Source organism: Sander lucioperca, chromosome 4 (assembly GCF_008315115.2).
Source record: "Sander lucioperca isolate FBNREF2018 chromosome 4, SLUC_FBN_1.2, whole genome shotgun sequence".
NCBI classification, from domain to species: domain Eukaryota; kingdom Metazoa; phylum Chordata; class Actinopteri; order Perciformes; family Percidae; genus Sander; species Sander lucioperca.
Window position 1 is genome coordinate 21,761,091 of NC_050176.1, and position 17,279 is coordinate 21,778,369.

A 17,279-nucleotide genomic window follows, 5' to 3' on the forward strand; every position below is an offset into this window, starting at 1 on the left:
TGGCAACGCTGAGCCAATGAGAATCGAAGAAGCTGTTGCTGGGAGATTTGGTGGACCAATCAGAGCGCAGCAGCGGGAAACACAGCTGATCCGAAAGGAGGTGAGCGAGATTTGGCGCAAGTTTGAGACCAGTGTGCGGCAGAAGAGGGAAAGAGAGAGAAGCAGAGGGCTTCAAGAGAAGAGAAAATACTCCACTCTTTACTGAGAAGACTTCTGACAACTTTTAAAAAGGTACATTTATCACTCACTCTTTCATGTAAGCGGTAGGAACTGAAATACGTTTGTTAATCGTAACCGGAAGAGAGCACTTCGTCTTATTTTTCAGAGTTAGTTTGCTAGTTTGTCGTCAAAAATTAAACGCGTACCTGCGTTTTAACGTTTTGTATTTCCCTTTAGAAGGATCCTAATGTTAACACGATGTGTTTTAGGTTAAACTATAGTCCTGATAATACCGAAATGTGGATATATTTCTGTAAACGCCACCGTTTGGATCTCTCTCTGCTGTATATTGGCGCCATTATTAAACTGTATTGTTTGTTCTGCGCGCGATTTAAGGTAAATATAACCGTTGGGATAAAGTATTATAAACGTTAACATCAGTACGTTTGTATTATCTAACATATTTTATAATTATATTAAGCTAATTTGGTGTTTAACACGAAGTTAAATCGACTTGTAGGAAACTTCAGAATCAGCTGCATTCAAATCATCGAAACTTTATTGTAATCTTTACATTTACACGTGACGTAGTTTAACATTTGGTCGAGTAAAATAACTTAAATATTTAAGACGTGGAGACAAAAAGCGGTTTATATGATAGTGTTTGATGTATTTATGGTTTATTTTATTTAAAGAGTACTACGCTTTACTCCGGTTTTGTACTTTTGAACAATTTTCAGATACTTTATGAAAAGTAATTTATCTATTTTCATTTTATGCTAGGTTATACTCCTATCTCAGAGGTAAATATTGTAGCTTTCACTCTTTATATATTAGCTATACTAGTTATTTTTACACATTCAGGACTTTTGTTACAAAAAAGTATTACATATATATATATATATATATATATACGTTGTCCTTCTTTAACTTGACTTAAAGGGTTAGGGTTAGCAACAATAGACATTTTAGTGGACGGAAACTAGTTAATAATGGACCAATGTCAAAGACTGTTGTTCCCATCAGTCACTCAGACACAAAAAACATGAGATAATAGGGTCAATGTTCAGAAAGTTCATAGTACTGTTGTTTAGGCTAGAAGGCTAGAAATAGCCAAGCAGGTCAACATGGCAGCATCTGACCAATGATGTTTGTCTGTATTTGTGTGATACTTCAATTTGTTTTGTTCAGTACTTCCCACACCTGTGTAGAGATTCTTCGCTGAGTTAACGCTGGGAAGCATTGTTGGAAAGGTTTAAGAATAAACTAAATAATTGTTCACGTATGAAACGATGTTTCTCGCGTAAAAAATGAACATAGTCAGATATTTTGTGTTCACATCATGCTATATTCTTATGATCCTGGCCATGACATACACACAGGCACACACACATACAGGCGCACACAGGCACACACACAGGCATACACACAGGCCCAGACACACACACACACACACACACACACACACACACACACACAGGCATATACACACAGGCACACACACAGGCACACACACACACACACACACACACACAGGCATATACACACAGGCACACACACAGGCACACACAGGCACAGACACACACAGGCGCACACAGAAACGCACAGAAACACACACACAAAGGCACACACAGACACACACACACAAAGGCACACACAGACACACACACAGGCACAGACACGCACACAAAGACACACACAGGCGCACACAGACGCACAGAAACACACACACACAGGCGCACAGATGCACAAAAACACACACACAAAGGCACACACAGACACACACACACACAAAGGCACACACAGACACACACACACACACACAGGCACAGACACGCACACAAAGACACACAAAAACACACACACACACACACACACCCCGCTGCCAGAGGACAATAAACCTTAAAACTTCAATTGTATAATGATAATCTTTGCTGTTACAAAATTCAAATATCCGTTTCTGAATATCTTTTCAGTAACTTATTTTGCTGAGTTTTCATCCCAGACAATTTAAGAAATCCAAAGGAGAACGTTACTACATTTGTTGTTGTACTCGTATGGAAACGCCAGTTAAAAAAAAAAAAGAAAAAAAAAAAAAAAAAAAACCCAACTAAAATGCATAAACTCTTAATTTAAAAGTCAGGAGCGATCTGCTAAAGTACAGGGGAAACATATCTGGGTTAATGTCCACTTTTATTTCTCCGTGCGTTCCCTTTTATTTATTTTTACTAATGGATGGTCTTTATGTTTCAGCGTCAACATGCCGAGCACACGCTCTCACAGTGGGGTCCAGCCCACGCTGGCGTTCCCTCGCCGTAAATCCTGCAGAGTTTCCACTCGCTCCAAGGCGCCGCAACTGGAAGATAAGTCTCCGGCTCCGTCGCCGACCAAGCCCGGCCCCCAGCCCCTCGACCCGGCCCTGACCCGGATCGGACCGCTGTCCCCGAGGCGTCCCGCCGAGCGGCCCACCCTGCTCTCCCCTAAAAGAGCAGTCGCCCACCCGTCTCCCCTCTCGCCCAGACGCCCCACAGCCCAGCCGACATCCCCCGGCCTCCAGACACGACTTCCACTCAGCCCCCGGAAACGCACAGGTGAGCCAGACGCCACGGGGCAGGGAGACGAGACGAGCATCATGTTAGACTTAGAAAACTTTAATGTCCCCGAGAGGCGGTTTGTACAGTACAGGCATATTGACACATAATCCACAACACAAACACTGAACCAGACATCTAATGTACAGCACTGCTTATCTAACACATAACATACACACATCAATACATAGAATACAGTATAAAGGAGTATGTTGCACTTCCCTGAAAGGCCTAATGTCATAAATGGGAATTAATGAAACTACTGCACAGTACTTCACATATATTCCTCCTCCAGTCATACCCCTCCCCACATCTTATTTGATTGGGTTATCGCCATGGGAATGAATGAGTTATATTTGTATATACAGAATATTTCGTTCTGTATTGACAGGTGTAATATTAGAAAATGATAATTATGCCAGGCGGCCTAAGACACATAAACATGGGGAAATGGGGCTCAGGTTATCACAGGTTTTAGTTCCTTTTGAATGTTTAATTTATTTACAACTGTTGTTAGTTAAAGGAATAGTTCAACACGTTGGATCATGGTTATCTGCTTTCCTGCTGACCAAAAGTTGTGCCGTCTTCAGACATAACGGAGCGAGTTCCTCCACGTGAACCGTAAATTAACCCGTCTGTTATTTCTCTCCAGGTGACGACAACGACTGTAACCGCGGCGCCGGCCTGCTGGGCTCTCCGCCCAAACAGAGCAAGCCATCCGCGGCGTCGCCCAGGAAGCTCGGCTTCGACGAGAACTCGCCGCTCTTGGCTCGGCGACGGCTGGTCCCGCCCTCGTCACCCAGGCGACCGGTCTCGCCCACCGCCGCGTCGTCCCCGAGGCGCCACGTCACGCCTGCTGGACGCCAGGCCCGCCAAAACTCAGAGGGGAAGTCGCCCGCCGACAGTAAGAGGATCTTATTTGTTTGAAAAGTTAAATTTTTTTTTTTATCAGCAAAACTCGAAGTTAGTGCTGCTAACTGTTATCATCAGACGTGGGCGACTCGAGTAGGGCTGCAACTAACAATTATTTTCATAATCGATTATTTTATTCGATTAATAGTTGACAACTAATCGATTAATCGTTGCACCTCTAGACTCGAGTCGCCAATTTCAGACTTTGACTTGTCGCCTTTTTCCATCAGCATTTAAATGTTTAAAAAAAACTGTTCAAAGGGGGAACATTATTGAAAACAGCTTCACAGATGTCTCTGTAAATCTGTAAATCTGCCGCTGTGATCTCGGCTAAAGCCAGGCTGAATTCGACATGAATCCTCTTGTCTGCGTCGTCGTTCACCCTTTCACGTCTTTTCCTGTCCACGTTTCTCCTCCAGAGTCGAGGTTTCTGAGCGTGAAGCAGGCGCTCCACACGGCCGTCCCCGAGCGACTGCTGTCCCGGGAGACGGAGCGGGCGGCCATCCGCTCCTTCCTGGAGGAGAAGGCCCTGCAGCGGCTCCCCGGCAGCCTGTACATCTCCGGGGCCCCGGGCACCGGCAAGACGGCCTGCCTCAACTGTGTGCTGCAGGAGATGAAGGTACTTTAGTGGTCGGAATAATACCGCAAATATCTCAACTAGTGCTGTCAGTTAAACGCGTCATTAACGGCGTTAACGCAAACCCATTTTAACGGCGTTCATTGTTTTATTATCGTGAGATTAACGTTCTTTTTGACCTAGCAAACTTTGTAGTTTTTTTTCACATGCTGTTGCAACAACTAGTAACGTTAGAAAAACTACAACACCACACCGGATCTAGCTAGACGGGAAACAAAACAACAGGCACGCCGCACACACTTGTTTGGGCTTGTGAGCCGGCCAAAGAGTAGTAGGCTAACGTTACGTTTTGAGGGGATGGTGAGCGCGAGACGCCGAAATGGATGCCAATAAGTACAGCACACGGCTGATGGCCGAGCACACAGCTGATGCCAATTCTCCGCCCCCTCGTCAAAGCCAGGCGACAAAAGCACAAAGCAAGCCGATCCACTTTTCCATGTTGATACGAGCATTAAAATGAGAAAAAATAATGGGACAAAAAGAAATCTAGGGACATTTAGAATAAATAAAAATGTGCGATTAATTGCGGGTTAACTATGACATTAATGCGATTGATCGTGATTAAATATTTTAATCGTTTGACAGCACTAGTCTGAATGAAGGAGCGAGGGGTGAATGAAGTTAAAGTGGAGGAGTTTGTAGCGCTGCAGTGACACCTAGTGGGGACTTCAGGTTACTGCAGACGTGTGAAAGTAGAGCAGCTTGGAGTCAGATAACTATGAACTAATCAGGGTAAAGTAACTAAGTACATGTAGTATGTACTGTAGGTACTTTACTTAAGTAGGACTTTGGGGTTCTGCACTGGAATTAATTAAATGTACAGCAGAGAGAGAGAGAGAGAAAACATGTCTGCTGCTTTAAATTATATTAGATTTTTCTTAGTATGTGAAATCTTGGACAGTTTTAATCTCTTAAAACTCAAAAAGAAAGTAATAAAGGGCCAAAGGGCAACTTAAAAGAAGAGGTTTTAAGGGGAGAATGAGCAAAAATAAAACTCATAAAACAAACAGTTACTTGGAAAAGAAGGCGTTTAACTTGGACTCCCCTCAAGAGAAGAAACGGGACGTTTGAAGACGTCACCGAGCGCATAAGAAATATTTTCGTGTTTTTCTGGGTTACTTTTTTGTCAACGTTTTGATCTTCTTTTTCGGCACTATTTTCATTTTTTTTTTTTTTTTTTTTTTTTTTTGGTCACTATTCAGATTGTTTTTCTCTTTATTTTTCTTATTCTATTTTTTTCTCCAGATGCTATAAAATTGAATACACCACCCAAATTCAATGAAAGTAGTGAACTGATAATTTACTTTACTAGTTGTACGGAACATCCACGTATTATTTTTATTTTTTTTTAACAATTTGGTTGAAATAAACCCAAATTTGTGATGTAGAAACTTTTTAAAAATGGGTCAAATTTAGATACGAGGACAACAGGAAGGTTAACAAAATGTAACATTTGTCACAGTTTTCCTCGCTTCTTTATCAGACATTTCCAGACTTTTAGGCTCTGTAAAGACGACGGTGTGGTCCGGTTATTGGTTTCTAACGGCTGTGTGTGTGTGTGTCTGTCTGTGTGTGTGTGTGTGTGGTCCCGCTAGGCGGAGCTGTCTCCAGTACAGACGGTGGTGGTGAACTGTATGAGTCTGCGGAGCTCCCACGCCATCTTCCCGCTGCTGGCCGACAAACTGAGAGCGCCCGGCGGGCAGAACGGGCTGCAGAGGTTCCTGACGGCCCCGGGGCCCGCTGTGTGAGTAACTAACCGTTACTGTGGAAACCAGAGGGTGTCTGACGTGATCTCAGGCCGTTACTGAGAGAACATTCAGCGTCTACGTTTGTTTAGACAATATAACTACTAAAATAAAGGAAGGCAAGGTGTTGAAATAAAGAAATCCAGCATCTGTAAATATGATTATCAGTTAACTATGAAGTGTAATAACAAAGTAATGAAACTACTGCTGGTTGAGACTTTAGGCGTACTAAATCCATTCTGTTTGTTTCTATCACTTTGAGCTGAATACTTGATGTATTTCTGAGGTTATATATGGAGCGTTACTGAAGCCCCAGTCAGTGAGCCTCTGTTTGGTCCTCAGGCTGCTGGTTCTGGACGAGATGGACCAGCTGGACAGTAAAGCTCAGGACGTCCTGTACACCATCTTTGAGTGGCCGTACCTGCCCGAGTCTCGCCTCTGCCTCGTCGGTAAGAGCTGCACCACCAACAACCGATCACTGTATCGGCTGTAACATGCACACGGAAAGACACTTAAACTTCCGTACCTGTAAGATAAGTAGGGTTGGGTACCGAAACCTGGTTCCACTATGGAACCGGTTCCTACACAACCGGTAGGAATCGGATCGGATTAGAACGCAAATTTTGGTTCCTCGTTTCGGTTCCACTTAATGTGTCGACTGAAATATTTTCCCTCTGTCGCTCCGAAACGGACATAAAAATATCACACTCTCTCTGTAGTCTACCGTTAGCTAGCTACCGTAAACGTAGGATACTTTTAAAATGCCATATTTTCCCTCTGGGCTCACCAAAACGGACGTAAAAGGTGATTTTAGGTTTACTTATTTTATACTTAAGTACTTTAAAACGTTGATGTATTGTTAAATTTAAATATTTATTTATATATAATTTATAATTTTCAATAAATAAAAAAAAAAAAACCTCCTATAAAAGAGCCTTTTCTTTGTCATTTTTCAGTTTTTCAAGAATCGGTTTAGGAATCGGAATCGTTTAAAAAGTACCGATTCGGCATCGTAAAAATCCAACCGTCTGACCTCCTGAATCTTTTCTTTCTGTCATCATCTTCATGTTTAATGTCAGAAAAATAGTCTTTTATAAACGCGGATTCCCGCGCTGCACACCGTTTCGGCCGTACACCCGAGAAGACCTTTAAATGTGATATGTGAGAGTTAAACACAAGCAGATAAAAGACGTAACTCAGGTTGTACCTCGTGAGTAGAAATGGTCAAATTATAGACAGACAGTGCATCATCTAGACTTGAATTGTGCTGATATATAAACTGGATGGACTGTAGCTTAAGGATGGCACACGACTACGTTATTTAATTAAGGAAATGATGGAGAGGTAACCTGATCAATGGATTTCTTTTCTAGAGCCCGACCGATAAAGGATTTTTAAGGCCGATATCGATACAAATATTTGGTGTTCCGAATAGGGATGGGTATCGTTGGGTATTTTTCCGATACCGGTGCTAAAGCGGTACTTTTAAAACGGTGCCGGTGCCTGAACCGATACTTTTTAAGAAAGTTAAGAAAAAAAAGAAGAGTACTAAACAACAGTCGGCGACATTTAAGAACAACTTGTTTATTACTACGGCCATATGGTCAAAATTAAATGATTTAATAGTAATGTAATAACTATAACTTATAATAAACAATAACTTTTTTCACCAGTAAATTGCTGTTGAATGACAAAAACAACCACCAGATGGGGAAAAGGGTATTTTACAATAACTTTGAATGCACCGCGAGGCTGTAGGTTACCAGTTTCAGTGAACGCACCGTCTGTGTTTTTCCGACATCTGCTGCGCTGCAGAGCAGACTGTTGAAATACAGTCACACTTTACACTGTTTAACGTTAGCTGTCAGCATTTTAACCTGTTTAATCCAGCTGCTAGCTAAAGCTAGGCTAACGTTACCTGCTGTTGAGTGGAGTGTAAAGTCAGGCACCGAAATTTTCGTTCTTATTCGGTCTCGTTACTACCGTTTAGGTTGGAACTGGTGCCCTATTGGACCGCGTTTCGGTACCCAACCCAAGTTCCGAATAACCTGATATTCCGATATATCGGCCAAATTTAATTTATAAAGAAAAAAAAATCTAGAAGATTTTGCCGATACCAATAGTTTGGAAAATGCCTAATATCAGTCGATATTATCGGTTGGGCTCTAGTCTTTTCTTTAATCCATGACATAGTGAAGTCGGGGCAGGACTATATAAACGTATATAAACATTATGCTTCCTCCTGATCCTCCTTAAACTCATCTTTTTACATTCTTTGGTATTATCGGATCGATGTCTGTTTGTTTTTATCTTTGGGTTTGATATTTAACATACTGTTGATTGTTGGAGATGAATCTGAATGAAGAGCAGTGATCAAAACTAGAAACTGATGGAAGGAACATTCAGCGTGTTTTATCAAGAAGTCTGAAGAACAGGAGTGACCTTGTTGTTGTTTCAGGTATCGCCAACGCTCTGGATCTGACGGACCGCATCCTGCCGCGGCTGCAGGCCCGCCCCCACTGTCGCCCGCTGCTGCTCCACTTCCCTCCGTACAGCCGCCAGGAGCTCTGCGCCATCGTGCAGGACCGACTCTCCCAGGTAAACGCAGGCCCAGCTAGAAAATAGGGTTGCACGACGTTGACAGAATGTGACGTTGCGATATCGATATTAATGTTATTTTTTTTAAACGTATGTAAAATTACGAAAGTTACTGGAAAACGCAACAAAATAGATTCATAACAACTACAACACAATGTTTATTTCAATTGACGGTCATATTGGACTGGTCCAACATGAATAAATAAATAAGGACCATGTCTACAGAACAGGACATGTTTGACTGGTTGGACAGTATAAAATATATAAATAATGAGAACAGGACATGTTTTACTGGTTGGACAGTATAAAATATATAAATAAAGAGAACAGGACATGTTCTACTGGTTGGACAGTATAAAATATATAAATATACAGAACAGGACATGTTTTACTGGTTGGACAGTATAAAATATATAAATAAAGAGAACAGGACATGTTCTACTGGTTGGACAGTATAAAATATATAAATATACAGAACAGGACATGTTTTACTGGTTGGACAGTATAAAATATATAAATAAAGAGAACAGGACATGTTCTACTGGTTGGACAGTATAAAATATATAAATATACAGAACAGGACATGTTCTACTGGTTGGACAGTATAAAATATATAAATATACAGAACAGGACATGTTTTACTGGTTGGACAGTATAAAATATATAAATAATGAGAACAGGACACAACTTTTGTTCCGTTTAGTTGTCTATTTCTTCACTTACACTGTCTCTCTGTAGAAATATGCACACACGTGGTACACTCCATAGGGTTTGTCACGTAGTGGACCCGTGCACTAACGTGCACGGTAACCACGGTAACCGGCCAATGAAACATGATCATTACAGCGTTTCAAGCTCTAAATCAAACACAACTAAGCCACACAGCCAACGGACGGGACGCAGCGCTCCACAAAATCAACTAAATATTGCGTGATATCGCGACACAGATATTGAGTCGATGTATCGCGCACCCCTAATAGAAAACACCCGCACGTCTTGGGTTTCTACCCTCCCAAACGTCTGCGTGACTGTGTGTTCTTGGTTCCTCCTCCCCAGGCGTCGGCTGAGGGCCTCCTGGACGCCTCGGCGGTTCAGTTCTGTGCCCGGAAAGTGTCGGCGGTGTCGGGAGACGCCAGGAAAGCCCTGGACATCTGCAGGTAACCTATCGTTCAACCGCCGTCACTTCTGATTTAGGATCTTCTCCGTTTGGTTTTTAGGGAACAAGCAGCAGGTGTTGTAGAAGATGAACTGAAAAGTGTTTGTGGTTAATCCTGATTATGTGGAGCATCTTAACTCTTGGTGTGTGTGTGTGTACTTATTTTCAAAGTTTTAATGGCTTTTTACTGACGTTTTTGTGACTTTTTCAATGTTTTGGGCACTTTTTTGACGTTTTTGTAAGGTCTTCTTTCAATGCTTGACAGTTTTTTCTTAACATTTGTCGTGTGTTTTTTTTGTTCGAAATTTGTTCAACTTTTCACTCGAATTTTTTATTTATTTTTAATTTTCAGCGCTTATTTCGACATCCCATATTTTTTGTTCTAAAAAAACTTTGAAAACGGGTCAAATTTGACCCGAGGACGACTTGAGGGCTAATAAAACATTAAAGATATTAACCAGAGAATGTCAACAGCACACATGACTGTTCCCTCTAAAATAAAACGTATTAAAACTAATAATTTTATTATTTTAACGTAATCTTAGTTTATTTATTGGCTTATCTTGCAGTGATTTATTTACCGACTGGTGGATGTGGGAAACACAGTTTAGTTTTTACGTGGAGCATAAAAATGAAAAAAGAATCTTGAATTAATTTAGAAAAATGTTGATGTGGCCGGGTTGGCTCAGTGGGTAGAGCGGGCGCACATATACTGAGAGGTTTATGCCTCGACGCAGAGGTCCAGGGTTCGAATCCAACCTGTGACGATTTCCTGCATGCCTTCCCCCTCTCTCACTTAGCTGTCCTGTCAAATTAAAGGCGGAAAAGCCCAAAAAAATAATCTAAAAAGAAAAATGTTGATGTAAATCTTGACAACTATTTTGGTAAAGTGTGTTTTTCTGCTCTTGAAGAGCCCGTGGAGCTTCTTCATGACGTCATCTCCACTGCATCAGCTTGATTTTATGTTTGTGTTCCAGGAGAGCTGTTGAGGTCGTGGAGTCCGACGAGAGGAAAAAAGCATCGGACCCAAACGCCGAATCTAAAGGTGAGCGCCGCTGTGACTCGTCCTCCGCTCGCCGGTTTTCAAAAAAAAAAAAAATCTGTTCTGAACACGCTGTGGCTGTTGAAACGTGAACGCTAACCGGAGCGCTTGTTGTCCTCGCGCAGCGTCGCGGGTCAGCCTCCCCCAGGTGGCGCGGGTTCTGTCGGAGGTCTACGGCGACCGGATGGCGTCCCAGTGCGGAGGCGGCGGCGGCTCTGACGGAGAGAGCTTCCCCCTGCAGCAGAAGCTGCTGGTCTGCTGCCTGCTGCTGCTCATACGCAACGGGAAGAGCAAAGAGATCGTCCTCGGAAAGGTGAGTTCCTGAACCGGCCTGGTGGTGACGGAGAGGGAGAATCAGCTTTATTGGCCAGGTTTGTGTAAACAAACTTAAGGAATTTGACTCCGGTACAACACTCACTTAAAGCGTAACTCTCGCCAAAATGCAACCTAGGGTCTTTTTGTGAATGTACCTGAGTCAAACTTTAGTTTAAAAGCATATTTAGGACGGAAGAGCCACTTTTAAGATTTACTGTATTTTCAGGCAATGGCCTTTTGAATGGGAGAGCTAGGGGCGCTTTTACCGAAAAAAGAAAATACAGTAAATCTTAAAAGTGGCGCTTCTGTCCTAAATATGCTTTTAAACTAAAGTCTGACTCAGGTACATTAACAAAAAGACCCTAGATTGCATTTTGGCGAGAGTTACGCTTTAATATATAAATAATAAAAACAGGACAGTAAGAAATATAAAAAAATACTGTTAAATATAACAATAGAATTTACAAGAAATATACAATAACCATTGAAGAGAGAGGGAAGGAATAGTGCAATATCAGTGTAGTCGAGATTTAAAATTCAAATATAAATATAGTGCAAGGCAGTTCAGTGCAATAATAACAATATTGTAATTGTAAGATTGAAATATAGATGAGCAGAACAGTGGTGATTGACCTTGTTCAGTGTTACAGTGGGGCCTGTTTCTGAGCGTTCAGAGTGACTGCTTGGAGAAAGAAAGAAGCTGTCTTTGTGATGCTTTTAATGAACTGAAGGCAGGAGTGTTTCCCTGACTCAGAAAGAGCCTTTTGGGGGTGGGGGGGGGGGGGGGGTCACTACGCAAGGCAGCGAGCATGATCGGTCTGCGTACGGTGAAGGCAGGGAGTCTGCGTTACCTTATTTGACCGATGCGGCCCACCAAGAGTCGGTGTGAAGTCCGTGTACGTTATTTGCTGGCGCTACCCGAGCCGGCTATGTCCTCCGGTAAGAGTCGCTGCAACCTTTGGTTTTAGTTCAACAGATTTATTGACGACCACTTCCAGCAGGTGAATACCGTGCTTGTTGCTTGCGATAGTATGAGTTTGTGTGTAGGTATGGTTTTCTGTAAAATAAGGAAATAAAGAATATGTAAATATAACCTGTACATAATGAATACACGTATATACAGATTAAAGATCAATAAGCAACAACTCACTCTGCAATATAAGTACTTATATGCAATATATATAATTGCTATGCAATAAAAAGTTGCTGTGCAAACAACCAAATAATACTGGATAGTAATGGAAATCAATCAAGTCCAATGTAGTAAAGAATACGCTGTAGTTTTCATTGTGCAGTAACATCTATTGGACACTAGATGGCGCTCTAAGACCACAAATGAACATAACAGCAACATACAGGTACAGTAGTCATGTGATAGACCAGCGGCGCGACTGGCACGCTGAAATGCACTTCAACAGTTAAACCAGCAACAGCATCGCGAGTGCAACAGCTGGACTAATCCTCAGCAGGATTGTAATTAACGAATGTACAACACTGTCCTAACATGCATCCATGAATCAAAAGTATTGACTATTGTTTCTGAATGACATATTTTGCAGTAAGTTCCTAGCATTACAGTAGACATGAGCATGCAATCCTGAACTATAATTAAGAGAAATACTGTCATGTTAACTACACAAACAAAGATACATGCAACGCCAGCATGGACATAAAATTGTGCACTTACGTTCTCAATAACGCACACACCAACACAACAGAATGCTATACAAGTAATGTGCAACTTTAGGAGCAGCTGTGCTCATGTCCGCAGCGAACTACAAAAGGAAATGGCGAAGTTGCGCATGTGCGCAAATGCGTGAGTCCAAGGAGTGACGTCGGCTCATCAGTCCAGCAGGGAGTTTTCCACAGTCGGCGTCTGTCCGAGGCTTCTGTCTAAAGGAAGTTTTTCCTCGCCACTGTTGCACCAAATGCGTTCTCGTGGGAAATAGTTTGGTCTTTGTAAATTATAGAATGTGGTCTTCTAGACCTACTCTCTCTGCAAAGTGTCCTGAGATAACTTCTGTTAGGATCGACAATATAAATACAATTGAAATGACAGAAATCTATGCATCTGCCTGTCATGTCTGACAATTTAATACACAACTGTCTGACTTCTTAAAAAATATTAATATTTAAAAACTACTGGTATAATCATCGCTGCTACTCATAACATTCGGGCAAGGGAGAAAAACGTGCTCTGGTTTATTGGCATTTCTTTAAACCAATCACAATCGTCTTGGGCGGTGCTAAGCTCCGCACGGAGCTACGGCGCCTCTGCTAAATAGTCTCAGGAAGGAACTTGTTTTGGTGGAACATGTGTACGTTGAAAAGTAGTTTCAGTCGTGCAACAGAAAACTCAGATTGGACAGATAGTCTAGCTAGCTGTCTGGATTTACCCTGCAGAGATCTGAGGAGCAGCTAACCATAGTCCTCACAAATCCACCGGAGGTTAGAACGCCAACACAAAGGAAGAGGAAGGTAACGGATATCTGGCTGAAATGAGTGAAATCCGGCGGAGCAATCCCGGAAGTGGAACATCAAAGAAATAGACAGATATAGACTAGGGAGAGAAAGTAGTGCCTCTCACTAATGGTTGTCCTAACTCAAGTGGCTGCAGCTTTGTTAGCCCTCCTGTTGTCCCCAGGTCAAATTTGACCCATTTTAAAAAAGTTTTTATCCAAATTGTCAAAATAAATAACGTGGATGTTTCTATACAACACTCTTCACAAGTAAAATAAGTGACCAGTTCACTACTTTCATTGAATTTGGGTGTTTTTTTTTTTTTTTTTGATTAAATGTTATAGCATTTTGAAGAAAAAAATTGATAAGAGAATGTTCAAAAAAAAAAAAGTGACAAATGTCACAAAAAAGTCAAATCGACAAAGAAAAAATCGGAAAAAATAAAGAACTTCGGGGAAAGTGACAAATGTCATAAAAATGTGGTTTTTTTTTTTTAAAAAGGAAAAAAAAAAACGTCAAAAAGCACAGAAAAAAATTGACAAAAACACTGGAAAAAGGGTCTTGCGGTTCAAGACCCAGAACAAGAAAAAGTTGTTAAATTGGTCGATGGGGAAGTTAAATGTCCAGCAGACAGCACTGAAGCTCGGCCTGAATGGGACTAATTTCTGGTGTTTTTTTTTTTTTTTAAATGTGCGTGCTGTGTTTAACGGGGTGTAAACCAGATTTGTGCGTCTGTGTTTCAGCTCCACGAGGTTTACAGCCGCCTGTGCGCCCAGCGGCAGGTGTCTGCCGTCGGTCAGGGGGAGTGTTTGTCTCTCTGCGGTCTGCTGGAGAGCCGAGGGATCTTCTCTCTGAAGAAAGCCAAAGAGGCTCGCCTCACTAAGGTACACATACGTCACTCAGATCACTCCGTTGGTGTACCAGTTAGATCCACTAACTGGGGTTTGGGGTTGTTTGATGTAATTAGAAAACCATAAAAATGTTATAACATGTCTGGTTTATCCTGAAAAACAGTCAAAACCAATATTAACTACAATGTAGAGTTAAGAAAAGCAAAATATTTGGCGTTTTTGCTTAAAAGATATTTTCTGTTGGTTGATTTAATTGACTAATCGTTGTAAATCATTAAAGATCTGACAGGCTCAGATTAATATTCTAAGTGTCTGACAACATTGTGGAAAGGATCCCTACAGAGATAGACCTTTAAAACCTCTTTGAGACCTTTCTGATTAACCAGAAACAGCTCTGAGGTCGCTAGCTCTTAACCCACCAGACTCCATTTAAAAAAGCAATACTTTTAGCGTGTATAGAGCCAACATATTTTAACATGTTAATCACTAAACTGTGTGTTTATTTCAACCAAAACTAGAGTTGTGATGGTTGGAAAAGTGGAAAGACGACCCAAAAATGGCTTTTCATAGTTTTATTTTTGTTCCTGTCGACTTTGAATGAAGTGTATTATACTGTGCTAAAATTATGTTTATTTATATGGAGTTTGGTGGGTTTAGCGAACGCAATTTCGTGGATGTTTTTATGTTTAAAGAAAGGATCTTGCTCTTTAACAGGTCGACTTTCTTAGAAATCCTTTCCATAATGTTGTCAGACACTTAGAATATTAATCTGAGCCTTTCAGCGGTGAAACAAGCACTTTTGTGAAGGTAAATACAAGCTGAACAGTTGCCCTATTAACTAACATTGTAGCTTGTTTCTCTGCTGCCGACTGCAGCGATCTCGCTTAATACTGGACCATAGTCAAAGATTGTTGTTCCCATCAGTCACTTGGACACAAACACATAGGAAAATAGGCTCCAGGTTGAAAACAAACGGTAGTTGCCCTTTAATTAAACCGATAACCAATATGCATTTACAGTGAAAATAAAAATCTTTTGGGATGTTAGAAACTCAAACACAACTTTTTTTCTTTTAAATGCTTTAAGCAATTATTAAATAAGTGACAAACTTTGAACATTAACCCCAGTAACAGAGAGTCAGTGTTGTGGGCGGGACATTAAGTCAGACTCAGTGGTGAGAGAAACCGAAGCAGCGGGACAGACACAGAGCTGGAGCCGAGCCAAAGTAGAACACTTTAATTTATGAAGTTATCGGGCGCCTGGGTAGCTCACCTGGTGGAGTGCGCGCCCTTTGCTAACCTGACTCCGCCAGATGGATTGCTTCGCATTTGCTCGGCATATCCATCTGGGAACTTTCCGTTGGAGAACTTTTGGGAAGGGGCGAAAATACTGGTTAGCTGATTGGATAAACCATCTGTCTGTCACCACCTATGTTGGTGATAGACGGGCCAAATCAACCAATCAGATCAACGATATATATCAAACTCTTGCCGAAACCAGTCGGAAGAAGAGCAAAAACATCTTTTCCTCCGAGAAAAGCCTCCAGTGCCGTTTTTTTGCTCTTCTTTCTATGAAGGAAATACTTTCTAATTCAGATCAAACTTGCGCGATAGCTACACTCATCTCATCCGTGGAAGCCGCCACGTTGTTTAGACTGAACAGTGGCTTCTCGTTGCGTCACACCTAAACCCGCATCAAAACCAACGCTGATTGGTCGGTCGTTTGGCGAACGGCTCCAAATTTTCTCCGTCTCAAGATGCCAGACTGATCTGCGAGTGGAAAACTGGAGCTCGCCAGATCAGGACGGTCTCACGAGGCTAACCCTTTGCTGCATGTCGTTCCCCCTCTCCCCCCCTTTCATGCGTTCAGCTGTCCTGTAAAAGTGAAGGCCTAAAATGCCCCAAAAATATCCGTATCGGGCAAAAAAAACGCTGATACAGATAATCTGCAAACGGCCTGATAATCTGTCTGTCCCTGAACATTTCCATCTACACGGGGAGCGTTTTAGGTCTTGATGTTTTTACCTGTAAATTAGGAAGTTGAGGCTTTAATCTGAAACGTTGTGGTCGTTTCAGGTGTTTCTGAAGATCGAGGAGAAAGACGTCGAGAACGCTCTGAAGGACCGAACGCTCCTGGGAAGCATCCTCGCTGCAGGACTCCCCTCCTGAGCTCACCTTTTTGTTTTTTTGCTTTGTTTTTTATGAACTAAATTTTTTTTTTTAATTCTCGTTTTTGCTGAGAACTTGTACAGTTTTTTTTGTTTTTCTCTCATACTGATGTTGATGCTCAGTTCTTGAGTTGTTGAAAAATGTCGTCGAGTCACTTATGAATTTGCAGCGTTTTTGTTTTCATTTTGGATTTCAAACGTTTCCACGTTTATGCTGTAAATAAACACATGTACATACATTTTAAATCAGATTTCTGTGATATTTCTCCCACAGCTCAGAGATACAGCCAAACAAATACAGCTTGTAGTTTGTATTTTCCTAAACAGAGAGGGGATTTTCTCATTCTAATGCAGACTTTTACTACTCTACACTCTCGTATCACTATTTATGCATATTTAAAGGCCCAGTGTGTAACGTGTTTAGTTCATTATCAAAATCTGTGTTGCCCGTTCACAAACTTGTCCTTTTTCATGAATATTTACCACCACCATCAATTCCAAGTATTCCTATTGGCTTGAAATTTTACATTTGCGGTTGCATGAACTGGGGTAGACGCTCCATATTCATGCTCCGTCTTGAAATACGTTAGCCGGTAAGGGACATACAGGACATACTGCTCCACCTTTCACGTTTTCTCTGTCACAT

The 17,279-nt window shown here is 41.6% G+C and overlaps 1 protein-coding gene across 2 annotated transcripts; it reads left to right on the forward strand.

Annotated features, from left to right (window-relative positions):
* The first annotated feature begins 50 nt into the window (after positions 1 to 50).
* Positions 51 to 16,882, forward strand: cdc6 (cell division cycle 6 homolog (S. cerevisiae)). Of its 2 annotated transcripts, none has more exons than XM_031299886.2 (12): positions 51 to 231; positions 2,413 to 2,750; positions 3,403 to 3,654; positions 4,082 to 4,281; positions 5,895 to 6,043; positions 6,387 to 6,493; positions 8,503 to 8,642; positions 9,699 to 9,799; positions 10,776 to 10,843; positions 10,966 to 11,153; positions 14,359 to 14,499; positions 16,542 to 16,882. In XM_031299886.2, exons 2-12 carry the CDS (start codon positions 2,420 to 2,422, stop codon positions 16,632 to 16,634), a joined length of 1,770 nt encoding a protein of 589 aa, XP_031155746.1. In that variant the 5' UTR covers positions 51 to 231; positions 2,413 to 2,419; the 3' UTR covers positions 16,635 to 16,882. The 2 variants fall into 2 exon arrangements, with proteins under 2 accessions (XP_031155746.1, XP_031155745.1); XM_031299885.2 differs by having other exon boundaries at positions 52 to 242; positions 2,415 to 2,750.
* The last annotated feature ends 397 nt before the right edge of the window (positions 16,883 to 17,279 follow it).

Excerpts from the sequence above, each read along its gene's own strand:
- cdc6 (XM_031299886.2), top strand. The coding sequence starts at position 2,420 with ATGCCGAGCACACGCTCTCACAGTGGGGTCCAGCCCACGCTGGCGTTC. Across the intron at positions 6,494-8,502 it reads GTCTCGCCTCTGCCTCGTCG|GTATCGCCAACGCTCTGGAT; the intron begins GTAAGAGCTGCA and ends TTGTTGTTTCAG. Across the intron at positions 14,500-16,541 it reads AAGAGGCTCGCCTCACTAAG|GTGTTTCTGAAGATCGAGGA; the intron begins GTACACATACGT and ends TGGTCGTTTCAG.